General features: G+C 34.8%; 1 protein-coding gene and 1 long non-coding RNA gene across 5 annotated transcripts in view; one reads left to right on the top strand and one right to left on the bottom strand.

The window, feature by feature from the left end:
- LOC112067043 (uncharacterized) overlaps positions 1 to 17,510 on the top strand; it is a 47,985-nt gene continuing 30,475 nt past the window's right edge. For 2 of the 3 annotated variants that reach the window (XR_002893040.3, XR_003679499.2), the window contains exon 1: positions 1 to 138. This is a non-coding gene — a long non-coding RNA (uncharacterized lncRNA). The remainder of the gene's footprint in view (positions 139 to 17,510) is intronic. The other variant, XR_008617177.1, reaches the window with a different exon arrangement.
- Positions 137 to 17,510, bottom strand: part of HLTF (helicase like transcription factor) — a 72,343-nt gene continuing 54,969 nt past the window's right edge. For both annotated transcript variants that reach the window (XM_024131841.3, XM_024131842.3), the window contains exons 18-25: positions 15,636 to 15,815; positions 10,906 to 11,030; positions 10,242 to 10,420; positions 8,808 to 8,933; positions 8,346 to 8,458; positions 7,824 to 8,004; positions 4,327 to 4,407; positions 137 to 1,729 (exon numbers count right to left, since the gene is read on the bottom strand). In XM_024131841.3, the coding sequence (XP_023987609.2) occupies positions 1,577 to 1,729; positions 4,327 to 4,407; positions 7,824 to 8,004; positions 8,346 to 8,458; positions 8,808 to 8,933; positions 10,242 to 10,420; positions 10,906 to 11,030; positions 15,636 to 15,815 (1,138 nt within the window). In that variant the 3' untranslated portion in view covers positions 137 to 1,576. The remainder of the gene's footprint in view (positions 1,730 to 4,326; positions 4,408 to 7,823; positions 8,005 to 8,345; positions 8,459 to 8,807; positions 8,934 to 10,241; positions 10,421 to 10,905; positions 11,031 to 15,635; positions 15,816 to 17,510) is intronic.

Below are 17,510 nucleotides of genomic sequence, written 5' to 3'. Positions count from 1 at the left end.
TGTCTGTCCTCTGCATCAGCCCTCTACCTCACCCGCTGCCGAAGAGAAAAGGGACTGGGAGATTCTTGCTGTCTGATCCACTGTGCCTTTGGAGCAAAGGACAGGGCACAGAGAAGGAAGGAGTTGGCTGCTGCTAAGGTGTGTGCTAAATCTAAGATGTGTGCCCTAGAATGCAACGCTGCCTCCAATCTCCTCTTATCTTTCAGTCAAGTCACTTCCAACACTGTAAGTAAAATATAAGGTTCTTAAACTTGTATCATCAAACATGAAGCTTCTCCTATTATAGTAATTCATTTCTTCTTTCTTTGGATTAAAAAAAAAACATTCCCTTAAGGAAAAAAATAAGACTGACTACCTAACCTGACTGATAAATTTATAGTCTGTTTTAAATGTGACTAAAAGAGTCATCCAGGATTCTGTGGCAACTACCGTGAGTTTGATTATTAACAAAAGTAGGAAAAAGATGACTAGTTCTACAGATAGATGTAAGGGTGAATTACTGAAGTTCCAAAATCAAATTCTGATTCTAAACACAAATAACAAAGAAAATTTTCCATTCAGGGATTAAGATGTCTTTACAAGTTGAAACAATTTTGGAGGTCATCCAGCCCAACTTCCATCCAGATTATCATGCCTCTCACATATAAGTAGTCTTCTGAATTATAAAAATTTATAGTTATTTTTTTAAAACTACATAAATAAGAATTATCTATATATAGAAATATCTATTCAGCAATTCCATAATTTAAATATTCAAATCAAATTGGGCAGAACTGGTTCCTTCTCACCCCCACAGACTGTATTTACACACTAACACATCAAGTTACATTTAAACAAAAAGAATGGTACCACCTGACTAAAACAGAGAAAATAGTGCTCTAATGCAATCCCCAATTTTTTTCATGAACATAAAACTGCAAGTCATGATGTGAATTTTATCTCAATGACACTGTAAAACAAACAAACAAAAACAAAACACATACGTACACATACATGAACAAAGCCAAACAAACAAACAAAAAAACCAAGTAACTTGCTAACCTGGACTTTGGTCTCTCATTTAGGTTCTGGAATGCAAATATGGTTTTTGAAGGTCCAATAAAATCAATCTCTTGTATAGCCTGTGCACATATCAATCGTTTACATGGACTGTGATCCACAGCATCACAAATGGGAGACTTTGGTGAAAAACCAAATGTGTCCAACATAGAAAATAACTATTTGGTCAAAAGTATAAAAGGTTTAACCTTATTTGAAATATGAAAAAGCTGAGTACTTGGAAGATATATGAAAATACTCAGCATAGATAATATGAAAAGTTGAATAAAAGTAACTTTTTGTCTCAAAAAATTATTTTAGGCCACATATATAACAGAACTTATTGCTGTTTGAAATATCATTAAAAATAGGTTCATATATAGAAGGAGATTATGTATTAGTAATACCTCTTCACTAATATAAAATGATATACTCCTTTTAGAAGATATACTCTAGACCTCATTTCTAAAACTATTTTTCGCATTTCCAAAACTTCTGTATATTATCTAATTAAACTGACCTTACCAAATCCCACAAATTATAAATCAATTAAAGTTCTGATTTCATTAATTTTAGCTTGTTTCATTTCACTAGCATCTGCTTTTTTAGTTCCAAAGGCTCCAGCTGCAAGTTCTCTCTTTGTGTTTTGTATTTTCAGCATATTTTCTTCAACAGAATCCTTCACAATGAACTTTGAAAAGAAAAACAAAGTTAAATTGGTTAAGTACTTTTTAGGTCACAATACTTGAATTCTTTAATTAAAAAAAAAATTGAGACATGATGAAAAGGATACTTTAAAAGAACCTGAACCTGCTTTCTTACACTATTACGTAGCTTTCAAAAATGGCCCATAATAATCTATTAGAAACTGTTTCGCTCCCCCTTTTTTCTCAATATACAGTGAGAATATTTAGAACATGATATGATAGCTAGAGATGAGCACCATTTTCCCTTCTCACTCAATATAGTTTTCCTGTATAAAAAGAATACAGCTGTAAGGACCTAAGTTACATATTGTAACTCCATCATCAAGATAAGAGCAACTGGGGCTTCCCTGGTGGCGCAGTGGTTGCGCGTCCGCCTGCCGATGCAGGGGAACCGGGTTCGCGCCCCGGTCTGGGAGGATCCCACGTGCCGCGGAGCGGCTGGGCCCGTGAGCCATGGCCGCTGGGCCTGCGCGTCCGGAGCCTGTGCTCCGCAACGGGAGAGGCCACAACAGAGGGAGGCCTGCATACCACAAAAAAAAAAAAAAAAAAAAAAGATAAGAGCAACACACAAAAAAAGTAAACTTTATAGGCAACTCTGAAGCTGGAATATTAGCAAAATAAATGTAGCATATTTAAAAAGCCAAATAAGATTTTCCCAGAAATGAAAGAACAAGCCTTCATCTGGTATAATTTATAACATTAAAAATTTAAGAGAAAAAAAAAAGTGATCATCTCAATAGATGATAAAGAAGCATTTGATAAAATTCAACATTTATTCCTGATAAAAACCTTGACTTGAAAAAAAAAATCCTCATTAACCCAGAAATAAATGTCCTCAACCTTGTTTAAGGATATCTACTAGAAACTTACCAAGAATAACATATTAAATGTAAAACAATAAAAGTATTCCCAACAAAGATAGGAACAAGTCAAGAATGATTACTATGATTACTACTCTTCAACACCATACAAGAGGTCCCAGTTACTGTAATACAAGCTGTGTTATAAAATGTTACCAAAATACATAAAAGACCTAAAAAAATGGAGTGATACTATCTAAGTTCTTATATGGGAACACTCCATATTTATAAAGAAGACAGTTCTCCAATTAATCATAAATTCAATAAATCCCAAACAAGATTTCTTAAATGGGATTTGGTAACCCAAATCCAAAGTTCAATTCAAGAGTAAATAATTAATAGTATTAATAACCAACACAATTTTCAAAAAGAAGGGTAATGAGAGCACTTTGCTCTACTAGATATCAAAGCATACTTTATAAAACCACAGTAATTATTAAAGAAATATTGTCCTGGGAATAGGAAAAGAGATCAATGGAACAGAGTCCAGAAAGAGACCCATGAATTAGTTTATGATAAAGTGACATTTCAAATCAGTAGAAAAAAACGATGGACTTTTCCAAAAAAAATGGTAATGGAGCAAATGATTCTTCATTTGAAAAAAATAAAGTTAGATCCATATCATGAATCATAAACAAAAGGTAAAATATTTCAAAAGAATCAGAAGTACAGGAGATTCTTCTTTTTCCTCCAAATTTTCAGTACAGCAATTTTTATTGATATTTTTGTAAAACACTACTCCCAGTTTACATAATTTACAGGAGATTCATTCTTAAAGTTTGAAGATAAAGCCTTCTGTTCTAAGACCTCAGAATCCATAAGATACAAAGAAAAAGGCTGATAAGTTTTAACTGATAAAAATTTCTAAACTTTTTCATGATGAAAAGCACATAAAGTTCAAAGATAAGCAAGAGACTGGAATAAAAAATTTCCAACATACATAAAACATTTAAAATCAGAATTTATAAAGAAGTACTTTATACTATAAAACTATATTTGTACTTTATGAAAACTGGGCAAAAGATACAAGCAAGCAATTCACAGAAAAAAATATTAACATGAGATATGTCAAATATGCTAAAGGTCTTAGGTAAATGAGTATTAGACGGTCACTTTTTGACCATCTCATAAGCATAAATTTACATCATTCTCCTATCATAAAGCCTATTTTGAAAACAACTTGACAGTTATCTAATAAGATTCTAAATCCAGAATTCTAGTTTTCTTAACCTATCCTGAAGAAATACTGTACTTGTACATATGCAGAAAGATGCACATAATATAATGCTCATTATAGGAGTGCTTTTATTAGCAAAAATTGAACTGGTTAAATAAATTAGATGTAATTATATTACCTGTCTACCATGATAGAATAATAATAAGTTTGATCTGTATGTTCTTACAGGGTAGTCTCCAACATATACTGTTCAGGGGAAAAAACACAGACCGCAAAATAATAAAGTATGATCCCATTTATCTTAAAATAAATTTTTGAAATTTACACATATGTGTAAGTATGAATGTATGTAAACAGAGAAAAACTTTGACTCGCATGTTAAACTACTGATGGTAGCTTCCTTCTAAACAGCAGAATAAAGATGATCTTCATAGTTTGCTCTGCATAATTCTATTTCAATAATTTACAGTATATTCACACATTATTTGTATAATTTTGAAAACCTTATCAACCTAATTTTTAAATAGATGTCTTAAAAACTCACTTTCGTGATGATAACTTCTTGCTTCTGGCCAAGTCTATGGCATCTGTCAAAGCACTGATCTTCAGCAGCTGGATTCCAGGCCTAATAAGAACATGAGTTGAATAATTACCACCCTGATCTGTGAGTGTTCTTTTGTGCACAAGTCCTCTTGTTGCAGTATTATTCATTCACCTTTTACTGACTGAAATCTTTCTGAATGAATTCAGATAATGACATTATAAATGCTCTGGGGACAAAAGAATCCACACAGCCCCTGACTACCTCCCCCAATCACTACTATGATAGGCAGGTATTCTCTCGCCTGTCATTTAACTACACTGCTTCTAGTAACTAATACAGGGCCTGATACCTAGAAAGCACACAGTATAAATGATTGCTGATGAATCAAATAATATCTTTCTCATCCCCCCACCCATTTTACAATCAAACTATGTCTGCTTAACAGAGGAAGTGTATACGCTCTCTTAAATTACTTAATTTACATCAGAAAAGATAGGTAATTGAGTCCATTTATGAAAAAGTTTTCTCCCTTTCTGCTGGTGTTTGGTTCTTTTTCTTTCATTTTCCTCCTTTCATTATGTAAAAGCACAAAAAAAAAGAGTTCAGGAGTAATGAGAAGTCCTAAAAGTTATTTAAGACTCCACCATACAATTTTCAGTATCTATACTTGAAATCAGTTTGACCTCAAAATTGAACTAAAAACGTAACATCAGCTAACTAACATTGACATTATCATGGGGACTGTCTTAAGGTGAAGAATAAAACAGTGAAGCACTGAAGAGGGAAGAAAAGCAAAAAACATATAGAGCTCTTCCGTCTAGAAAGATAGGAGTCAAGTGGTTTTGAAATAATATGAATTGTCAGGGTAGGGATCATTAAGTTTTAAACTAAGCTATGGGATGACTCTTGAAGCTGAAAACAGGGTGTTTTGGAGAAAAGGAACATTTATACAGCAAAGTACCAAGGGAAAATAGAAACAAAATCATAAATTAATATGTAGATGACAAGTTTATAGTACAACTTAGGCAGTTATTTTCTTCTTTGTAAAGTTCCCTTGAGGGACTTCCCTGGTGGCGCAGTGGTTAAGAATCCGCCTGCCGATGCAGGGGACACGGGTTTGATCCCTGGTCCAGGAAGATCCCACATGCCGCGGAGCAACTAAGCCCGTGCACCACAGCTACTGAGCCTGTGCACTGGAGCCTGCGAGCCACAACTACTGAGGCCCACATGCCTGGAGACTGTGCTCTGCAGCAGGAGAGGCCACTGCAGTGAGGGGCCTGCACACCACAGTGAAGAGTGGCCCCCGCTTGCAGCAACTAGAGGAAGCCCACGCACAGCAACGAAGACCCAACGCAGCCAAAAAAAAAAATTTTTTTTAATAAAAATAAAAAATAAAGTTCCCTTGAGATCGAGAGAAAAGGAGATTTTACTCTTAACTTGCTATAATTTGATTTGGGGATTGTTTTTCGGTATAAAAGTTAGATTTAAAGGACTTATTTAGCTTATGAGTTTCTAAAACTGACAGTCATATTCTGTGAATATTTTGTATTTTACAGTTGGACCCATTTTGAAACCATTATACTAAGAGCTCAGATAAAATGTTCCTCTCTGCTGTCTTTTGTCTAGGAACCTCATGGTGAGACAGCAATATATATCAAGTATGACTAAATGTATAATAAAATTTACTTTATGATAATATAAAACTGATAGCTCCGATTCTCATATGTAGTGATGAAGGAAGCAATTAACTTTATCAAAAGCTCATAATGAAAAAAGAAAAAAGCTCATAATGAAACATCAAAATACATCAAATCTTAACATTTATATAGTACTCGACAAAGAGGTAAAAATCTTCATAAGCAATGTTTTTTTTTGTTTGTTTGTTTTACTGAATCTTATTTTTCTAGGACCTGGCTTTTGTTTTAAAGTTAGAAACAATATCTGAAAACTTGAAATGTTCAATGAAAAACAACCAACTTACTATGAAACTGCTAAAACATTATGTAAGTTTTCTAAAAGTATAACTGTTAAAGAGCTTAGTCTCTGGTCAACTTTACAATACTAATTAAATTACTGTATTTTGTATTAACAACCTCTTCCTTATGAAGTACTAAGATTCTAACCAAAAAATAATAATTTGGGAATCTGTTCCAAAAATCAGCTTCTAGAATTATCATCCGGTGAGCTAACATGTAACTTAACCTGCAGTTGCAATGCATATTTTTTATAATAACCATAATACTAAAACTCTAGCAAAGATTTAAAACTTCATCCACAGAACTAATGCAAGAAAATACGACAAACCACTGCCATCCCGATGGCATTAACATGAAACCCATGAATGCCTAAGTATGGCTCTGGTTGTAATATTACTGGAAAGGTTACCGTCAGGTGAGGAAAAAAGCCTTGGTAACAGGTACATGCTTCAACTAGATAGCCTAACCAGAATAACTCAAAATTTGTATCTTAGTAAAATGTCTTTATGTTATGAATTTTCTGAGTTTCAGGCATCAAGCTAAAACCACAAACCTTAGATCTGTGAATGCACAGAAACAGCACAGGGTTGCCTCTAGCCCAAACAGTACCCAATGCAAATTAGAAACTGAATTAGTTCAGAGTGCTTCCAGTCCAAAAAGCCCCTTTGTGCAATCAGAAAAAAAGTGCTCCTATGTGGATGCAACTAAGTCACACAGTTTGATGTGTCAAGTTCAGAGTGAATTTTAACACCCACTCTACCCCTAGACCTGTATTGCAAACAGTAATTACACTGTATTAGACACTGAAGTTTACCCAAAGGATTCCATTAATGGTATTTGTTTCTAAAACTGTGATGCTGGACCATGTGCACCTAAAATCACCTATGGTCTATATAAAAATGCAGTTTCCTGGGTCTCATCCAAGAACTCCTAAATCTGAAGACGGAGGTCAAATTGCATTTCCTAATTCTTATGCACGTTAAAGCTTGAGACAATTAGCACCATGATGGTGGCTACTTTGTCTATCTTGTTTCTATCCAGATTCCCTGTGCCAGTAAGATTCCCTGACACAAAATAAGATCTCATTATTCATGGGCTGAATCAATGAAAACACTTCCCTAAAGCATTAGAGTTAATAGAAACTTATTCTGTATACAGAAGAGCAGCAGAAAAGCACAGCATAATACTTACAGACATGGACTCTGATCCTGATTTGTATATTACTAGCTGTGTGATAGGGCAAGCTATTTCATTTCTCTGTTTCAGTTTCCTCACATGTAAAATGGGGATAGTAACAAGATCCATCTCATAGAGATGTTGTGAGAATTTCAGTTGATATATGTAAAGCACTTAAGAGAAAGCCCTTAAAACACTTTTACTAAGTTATTGTCTATTTCTAAAGTTTGCCTAAGAATTTTCACAATCAGTTACAACTATAAAGGTATTTACCAAATAGTCTGTTTTTATTTTATTTTTTTTAAAGAAGTAGTAACATACCAAAAAGTCTACAAAACTACTTACTGGATCCATTAAAAATACTCGAGAAGCTGCAGAAAGATTCAGACCAACTCCACCTGCTTTTAAGGACAGAAGCATTATAGTTGGAGATCCTGCTTCAGTGTTTTGAAAACACTGAATTGATTCAACTCTTTTCTTTTGGGCCATAGAACCATCCAAACGAGTGAACACAAATCCAGAGGCTCTAATGGACGGGACAAAAGAGACAAGTGACACTACACTATAAAAACATGTTAAGTAATTGTACTCTTTTCATTCAACCAATTGTTTCACTCATTTCTGCTGACAAATATTTACTAATCATCTACTAGTATGTCAGGCCCTGCAGTCAACCTTTTTCCTATGAACTCAGGACTTAATCTTTAAAATTCTAAGTTCTCAGGAGTATTCTTTATTGTTAACTGTTATTTTAGATAGATGAAATGAATAAAACTGGTAAAACATACATAATGATTTTTTGCTATCCAAATTAAAACATTTATGTAAAATCCTTTTGCTCCAAGTGAGAAACACTGTTGAACTTACCTGAGTGGTGTTTCTATTAAAGACAGAAATGTTGTAAACTGAGAAACAACTAAACTTTTTATGTTGGGGTTCTTCTTTCTTAAATCAATCAATGCATGCATTAGAGCGTTAATCTGAAAAAAATTAGGATACCCATTAGATTCCATTTTGAATTGGAAGAGAAAGGTCCTGCTATATTATCTCCCTAAAATACACATGTAAAAGACCACCAATTTTCTTAAAAATTGAGACTAAAAAAATACTATCATAATCTGAATGCTTTCTCTCGCCTCTCAAATTCACCACCAGAAAGAAACAAAAAGCCAGTAACCACCAACAGAGTATAATACTCAAATGACAGGATTAAAAGCAGAATTACTAAATAAAAAAAATTTAAAAAAAGCAGAATTACTATTTCTAAATATGGTGTTTCTTTATATAAACATAAAACAAATACTCAAACATTTGCACATGTATATTTACCTTCGAACTGGATGTCCATTCCATATTAGGCTTTTTCTCCGTGTCACATGCCAATTCTTCTGGAGGACATTCTAATAAATTGTCTCCATGTATATCATTTCTGCATAAAGGGCATTTAGCATGTGGCTATATAAGAAAGAACAAAATACGAGTGACACTTAACAAAGGAACAGAAATATAAATTTGCCTAAAAATTTTAAAAGGCATGGTAAATTCTATTTCCCTAATAGCCAGCATTTTATTAAAACTTTTATTAGATTCATCCATTTGAGATAAATGTGTACATGCTGAACTCCAGGTAGATATAATGTTCTAACGTAGTAAATGGGATTGGTAAAAAAGAGAGCAAAAGTAGGTGATCTTGACTAGCAGCAAGAGCTTGAAACAATAAATATTATACTATTTTCAGACAAGTAAAGAAACCATGAATAAGTTTCTTGAACCTAATTACAATATAGCAGAGAACTATTCTTTAGAAGAAAAAAGAATAATTTCCTTCTTAATAGCCTATAAAGCCAGTCCAGATCTGATAAGTCCTATCAGGTTCATTCAAAGCAGTTATCTGTCGTGTCCATTCTGTACCAAGGCATACTAATAAGATTACACCTAAAATAACTACATACCAAATACCATTACAATAAAAAAGATTCTGAACCTAAAACAATGTTAGAAATCAGTATAGTAGAGTTACCTTTAGAGAGGAGGGAGAGAGTAATGATTGGGAGGGAACACAGGAAGATCTGGGTAGTAGTTATATGGATTTGTTTACTTCATAATTCAACTGAGCTATACAATCATGACATGTGCATTTTCCGTTATATGTATATTATATCTCAATAAAAATGTTTTAAAAAATTATACCTCAGAAGGATTGCTTAAAGGATTATTCCACTTCACATGAATCTAGACCTACCTAGCTATAGTAGCCAACAGCCATGCATGGAAATTAAGCTGTTGAAATGTGGTAAAGACAAATTGAGATGTGTTCTAAGTACACAATACCACTGAATTTTGAACACTTAAGTTTTAAAAAAATCATGTAAGGTATCTCATTAATTTTTTATATTTTAGATATACTGGATAAATAAAAATGCATTATAAGAATTAACTTCATCTGTTTTACTAGAAAATTTTAAATTACCTTTGTGTCTCACATTATCAATCTATTTGTTAGACAAAGATGATCTAAAGAGTTAGGAGAACTAAAATACTGACTGTGAAATGTACCTCCAAAAAATGTCTTTTTATATTAAAAGGGCTTAATTATGTGAAACATCTATTAAACACTAATAAAATTAACTATATATAAAAGGTGCACTAGTAAATCCAAGTGCAAAACTCTTTATAGTCTCTGTTGGACATGGGTTTTCATTACACTCAACACTGCAACACCACTCCACCAAACACTGAATTTGTACTCAGCATAAAACTCACCTGCTCATTCTGAATGACTTGGCAAATGCAGGGTTTACAGAAGACGTGTGCACAATGTGTTATGACAGGAACCGTTAAAGAATCCAAGCAAATTGCACATTCTTCATCAGAACCTGAGCTCAGAATTAACTTCATCTTCCTTATTAACTTCTTTCGTAGTTCTTCAGGTGTATCATTTCCTAGAGAAAAGGCTGAAAAATTAATTTCAGAGCAAGACATATAATATGACTAGACAATCTTAATCTTCCTTATATAGGGAAAAGTTTTACTTGGGTAGTCTTAAGTCTTTTTATTTATTTATTTATTTTGTATCAAAGGCAAAAAGCATGATTTAAATTTGAAATTTTAAGAAAAATTCAGAAGCTCCACATAACATACCTTACACAGAAACATCACTGTAACACCGTCTGCGGGTACTACCGCAGAATACAAGGCCGCTCCAATCTGAACCCTTCTTCTAAGACTACCACTGGAAATCCTTGAAAACCTCGTTAGTATTCCATTTCATTGTTGAGAGGTTCTTGAGTATATTTCTAGTTGAGTCCTATTCTAAAATCAATGTCCATTTGACAAATAAACTAAACTTAGGCCATATGAAAAATTTCTCATTCTGATTTAAATATCTCTAATAAATACGATGTGTAAACCAATCACATTTACCTACCTGAGGGACCACTGGGAGACACCGCGTTTGTGAGAAGGTGAGTGTGACAACAAATCTGCCGCAATCTAAGCAAAAGACCCAGGACATCCGCATAGTGTGCAAGGACAGTCCCTTCATTAAAATACCTAGAGGTAAAAACGTTAAATATTATGAAGGCCTCTAAACAATAATATTTCCTATTCTAAAACAGTGCAACAAAAATGGCACTGTTTTCCTCTTCCCTGGAAATCACTTCAAAACATGAATGGAAAACAGAAAAGTAAACTCTATCTTGAATGAAACCAGGAGAGATTTGTAAGAATAAAGCAAAGTATATGAGAAATGGCTGCCAACTGCAGTAGAAGTCAAAAAGGAAGATACTGAGAGAGATGACTGCAGATCTCAAGCACACCTGCCAGAGCACAATTCTTCAAAATAGACAGCATGCCCTAAAGGAGAAAATCACCATCTCTTATGTGCATGGCTCAGGGCTTGAACGTCCCTGGACAAGTTTATACCAAGACGGAGGGAAGGCCAGCTGAATAAGGAAACACATGGCCCTACTGTGTTTTCAGAAAAGACTATAACCACAGCATTCCATATTGTAAGGAACCCTAAAGCTTCTGATCTCTGTTTTATGAGCACAAGTAAAATCTGAAAGAACTCACATGTAACCCTGAGTCATAATTAAATAAGGATATATTTCCTGCTAGTCGAGGATACAGCTATGACTCCTGTCCCTTCATATGACTCTCTTGCAAATAGCTAGTCCAGAAAGAACTCAAGACATTCATATATGAGTAACAATCGGCAAAGAGCAAGGGAGAGAACCAATGGCAGTGAAAGAAAACTCACCAGAAAAATGTTGCCATAGAGCAAATAAAAATTATGACCAAGAATGCTGCCATGATTTAACACCACTCAATAAAACAGTTCCTCCTAAAAAAACACCAATAGTTTAAAGCAGAGACAAAACTTGAAAAGGTATGGCAGAACAAAATAGAGATCAAAGATGAGCTGGTACAGCTAAAAAGTATGAAAGAGAAAAATAAACTATCAGAGGAAGCCACAGGGAAGCCAGCATAAAAGAGACTAGCCACTGATAAAAACATAAGAATGTGGGAAACAGGATTGAGAAAAGCAAAATTAAACAGAAAGATGTAAATGATTAGAATAAAATGATACCTATGGAAAAAAAAGAATATCCAGCATACACAGAAATAAAATAATGGAACAGAAAACAGTATTTAAGAAAACTTTCCCAAAACGGGGTGCAGGGGAAGACTGGAATCTACAGATTTAAATGGTACCACATGTTCCATAAAAATATCAACAGAGATCCTGGTGAAATTGCTGGACTTTAAAGAAAAGAATAAAACAAAAATCAAGGTTTTCCATGGAACTATTCAATATAAAATACAGTAGAACAAAGACAATACAGGTTCTGAAGAAAAAATGGGTGATCCAAAAATTATATACCAAGGCAATCTGGTATTTAAGTATTAAGGCAATAGGAGAAATATAGCCTAATGGTTAAGAGGACAGACTCTAGAGCTAGACTGTCTGAATTCAAAATCTGGCTCTGTCAATTTAACTGGGAAAACTTGGGCAGGTTTCTCAACCTGTGTCTTGAGCTTCCTCAGCTGTAACAGTGGTATAATACATACCTCACAGGACTTGTATTTAAAAAGTTAGTACATGCAAAGCATTTAGAATAGTGCTGGACTATGGTAAATGATATATATCTGCTGATATTATTAGTAAGAGTAGTATTATGGCAACAAATGCTTCTCAGTATTCAAGAATGCAAGGAATAGGCAATATAAAGATTGAACTTACAAATTCTAGAACCAAACTACCTGAATTTAAACACCACCTCTGTCATTCATTAGCTGTGTGACACAGAGTAAGTCACCTAACTGCTCTGTGCCTCGGATCCTTCATCTGTAAAATGTAGGTAATCCCTGTACTGACTTAATAGGATTGTTGTGAATTAATACACATAAAGCTCTTAGATGAATGCATAACACGCAGTAAGTGCTCAATAAATGTTAGTAAATGTACTACCTATTAAGATATTTTTTAAATAACATTTTTTCTCTGAACACAGTTTCAATAAAGTTACTCTATTTCAAACTTTTCAAACAGAATAACATTTACCAATAGTCTAATTATTCCCTGGCATCACTTCTTACACTAAAAATGAATATTTCACTTTAAGAAATTTCTTTTGAGTGCCAGATACCGAAGTGGAAGTTTCCTCCTACCTCACCAGCTACTCCTGTCTTGTTAGAACTCTTCTCTAACTTCACTCACTCTCTTGGTGATCTTATCCAGTCTCCCGGCTAAAATTACCATTTACACACAGGTGACTTTCAAATTTATATCGAACCAAGAGCATTCCCATAAACTCTAATCTCATATCCAACTGACTATGTGACATCTCCACTTGGAAATCACACAGGCATCACACGATCAATGTGTCCAGAGCTGAGTTTCTCATCTTCCCTGAAAAAACTCTGCTCCTCCCTATAGACCTATTCTGCACATGGCAATTCCATCCTTCTAGCCACTCATGTGAAAAACCCTGCAGTGATCTTCCCCTCCTCTCTCTCACACCCCATACTGTTATCAATCAGCAAGTTCTGCTGGCTCTACCTTCAAATTATAACAGAATCCGGGCATTTCTCACCCCCTTCATCACTACTACTGTAGTAAAAAAAAAAAAAAAAAAAACACCATCATCTCTTACTTTGATTTTTGCCACTGTTCTCCCTACTTATGCCTTGACTCTACAATGTAAGTCTTAACACAGCAGCCAGTGATCCTTTAAAAATATAAGTAAAATTAAGTCACTCGTGGTTCAAAACCCTTCCTTCAAAGGTTCCCAAATCTCATAAACAGTAAAAGCCAACGTTCTTCAAATATGCCACAATGCCTTACGTAACTGTCCTCCGCGCCCACTCCAGCAGCTCTCTGACATCATCACCGTCTTCCGCCTTGCTCATATTATCCAGCCACGCTTGCTCCTATTATCCAGCCACGCTTGCCTCTCTGTTGCTCAAGCTCCCCAGCTATGCTCCCAACTCAGGGCCTTTACACTTGCTGTTGCCCTCTGCCAGAAATGCCCCCCAACCCCCATCTCCTTTAAATCTTTTCCCACATATCACCTTCTCAGTGAAATCATCTTCCCTGAACACCCTATAAAAACAGCTTCAGTGCTCCCTTACCTCCTTTCTCTGCTTTAATTTTTTTCCATAAAACTTAATTTTTTAATCATCTGTTACCTCCCACTGAAATATAAACTCCTTGAGGGTAGAAGATTTTTGTCTGCTTTACTCTGCTGTATCCCAATGTGTACAACAGTGCCTGGCACACAGGCACTTAATAAATTCTGGTTGAAAGAATATGAAGGAAATTTGAATCACCACTGCAAGATTTTGAACTCTGAAATCACTTGCTTAGAACAATCTTTCTCAATATTCCTAATTCCTATTAAACCTGCTTTGTACCTCACTGAAGTTCTTATGTTTTGAAGAGTCCCCTATATTCTCAACCCTGTCCTGCCTTCACTTGTCTCCTACTCATTCTGGTTCCTTCATGCAGCACGTCAAACATGCTCTTGCTTAGACTAGAATTTCTTACCTACCAATCCCCAATACCTTTCATCTACACTTCATCAGCTCCTAGTTCCAGATTTCCATGTGTGGTTGGAAAGTCGTACTGATTTAACTTTTACATAGATCCAATACCACGTGGAGCCTGTCTACCACTCTAAAAACCTTACTTTTTGCAATGGCTGCAAATCCAGTCTACCTTCCTCAACTTCCCACTGCCTTACTCTGTAGATATCTTGTCTCACAGTTCACTGATTGTACTCTTGATATTATTTACCTGCACAGTAGGCTTTATTTTTTTCTCCATCAATTTGTTTTATTCTCTTTTCTATCTGTAGTCTCTTCCATGTTCTCTTCCTCTCAAAGCAATTACACAAATAAAACCATCAAAAAATTGATCCAGCAGCCAACTGTCAATCCTATCTACCAGTCTTCTTCCTTTTAAAGACAAACCGTGAAAAATGGTCTACCCCTACAGCTGGGTACTTCTTTGCAATCCCTTTACTCCTACAATTTGGCTACATATCTCATCATTCTAGTGAAACCATTCTGGGAGTTTATACCAGTAACTTCTGAATCACCAAATTATTGTAAATAGCCTTTACTAAGTCTCTGCACTATGTGACACTACTGACCATATATTCTTTCTTGATTACAGTCTTTACTGGAATTCTGTAACAGTTTCTCTACTTTCTTCATACATCTCCCCTTGATAGAATCTCTTCCAGTTGCTCCTCTTTATTTTCCTATGTCTTTAATGTGGAACGTTCCCCCAAGTTTTAGTTCTTAATAGGTTTATTTTCTCTAGATATACTTCTCTCAATGTTTTTAATCTTCTCCCATGACACAGAACCAGGAATAGAAGCAAGCAAGGTCTTCTGACTAGCAATCCAAGACTTGCCATTTCACGTAAACTTTTTTCCTAACTTAAGGGATTACTTACCTGGTGAATTATAATATTATTTCACTCACTTCAACTATTAATTTGTTAAAAAGTAAATAGTTAAAAAAAACAAATTATACTTCAGTGCACTTAATAAGACTGTATTGCTAACATACCTAAAAAATGCTATTCAATTAAAGTTAACAAAGAAAATAAAAACTAATTTCTAAAATGACTTTCTTTCTCCATACCTTCCAATAGTAGCTCTGCCTTCATTTTTCACAGACTGGTAAATCTTCCTCTCTTCATCTGAAAGTGTAATGTGCTGAATAAATACTTTACGTTCTGGTAACTCCAAAACAGGTTTTCCTCTAATTTTGCTTGTCTTTGTTCTTCTAAGTGTAATATTTTTAATTAGGGACTGTAAACGCCTAATCAAAATAAAAGAAATAATCACATAACTTTTTATTTCTTCGTAAGTTAATTCAATGAGAATGAAAAAGAATATCTTAATCTATTACCGTTCTATAACCTTAGTAAAGATTTTTTTTAAAAAAACCACTTATTTGGGGTTTTATCCAATCTTATAATGACAGACATATTCTACAAAGAGAAAATTATAGTAACAAAATACATTTAAATTTGCCCTCAATTCAGTAGCTGTCAGTTTAATCTTTTATCCTGTCCTTATTTTTCTTAAGCTCTTCTCCCTGTTTTTCTAATCACTAACCCTCTTTTTCCTTCTCAATTCTGTCAACTACACCACCCAAAGTTTGACACTCAAATTCTTAAAAAGCACCTATTAAGCACAAGGCATTATACTAAACATCATAAATACATAAATATGAGTAAGATCTTATCGTCAAAAAATTTCTCCAGTAGTATGAAAATCAAGGTACATAAATAATTTTTATAAAGTAATGAGTGCCAAAAATAAAAATTAAAACATGATGTGACAATTTAGAAGAGGGATAAATGCCTTCTAGATTCTACAACCTTTACAATCTCTTTTCTCAATACCGGAAAAAAAAAAGGAAGCAACTCTTTAAAAAAGATTTTTTCCTAACACTGAAATATAAATACAATTTCTTAAATCAGAATTTAAATAGTTGGTTCTGAGGAATGAAGTAGACAGTACTGCAGACTAGGTTAGTGGCTTTTGAATCTTTTTCACTGTAACCCACAGTAAGAAACAATATTTTACTCCATCCATCAAACATACAGAAACACATATACATATAACAGAAACAAACATTTCACAAAACAATACTGTGTGTGATGCACTCTGCTATTTTCCTAAATCTTCTACTCTATTTCATTTTCTTTAATGAACAGCTGTAATGCTAGCTGTCATCTTTATGATTTCACAAAATGCTAATGAATCCTAAACCCTCTGTCTGAAAACCACTGCTCCAGGCAAAAAATTTGAACATTAGCCTAGTACCTTGCAAAATGGCTATCAGCAAGTTGATATTTATGAGAAGTTGAGTTTTTATCTACCTCCACCAGAAACAACTTTCTGTCTTGTAAAACTCTTGTTAATGCCACTGTATTACCACATCATTCAGCTATCACTATATAAAGCTATACAACAGGGGTCCCCAACCCCCAGGCCATGGACCGGTACCTGTCCGTGGCCTGTTAGGAACCAGGCCCCACAGCAGGGGGTGAGTGGCAGGCGAGCTAGCGAAGCTTCATCTGTATTTACAGCCACTCCCCATCACTCGCTAATATTACCGCCTGAGCTCCGCCTCCTGGCAGATCAGCAGCGGCATATAGATTCTCCTCGGAGCGCGAACCCTACTGTGAACTGCACCTGCGAGGGGTCTAGGCTGCGTGCTCCTTATGAGAACCTAATACCTGATGATCTGAGGTGGTGCTAGCAGTGATGCTAGCGCTGGGGAGTGGCTGCAAATACAGATCATCATTAGCAGAGAGGTCTGACTGCACAGAGACCATAATCAATCAATTGCCTGCAGACTCCTATCAAAACCCTATCAGCGATTAGCAAGTGAAAACAAGCTCAGGGCTTCCACTGATTCTGCATTATGGTGAGTTGTATAATTATTTCATTATATATTACAATGTAATAATAATAGAAATAAAGTGCACAAGAGACGTAATCT

Source organism: Physeter macrocephalus, chromosome 1 (genome assembly GCF_002837175.3).
Source record: "Physeter macrocephalus isolate SW-GA chromosome 1, ASM283717v5, whole genome shotgun sequence".
Classification (NCBI taxonomy): domain Eukaryota; kingdom Metazoa; phylum Chordata; class Mammalia; order Artiodactyla; family Physeteridae; genus Physeter; species Physeter macrocephalus.
The sequence above is the reverse complement of the archived record's forward strand: the minus strand, read 5'-3'. Positions and strand labels throughout refer to the sequence as shown.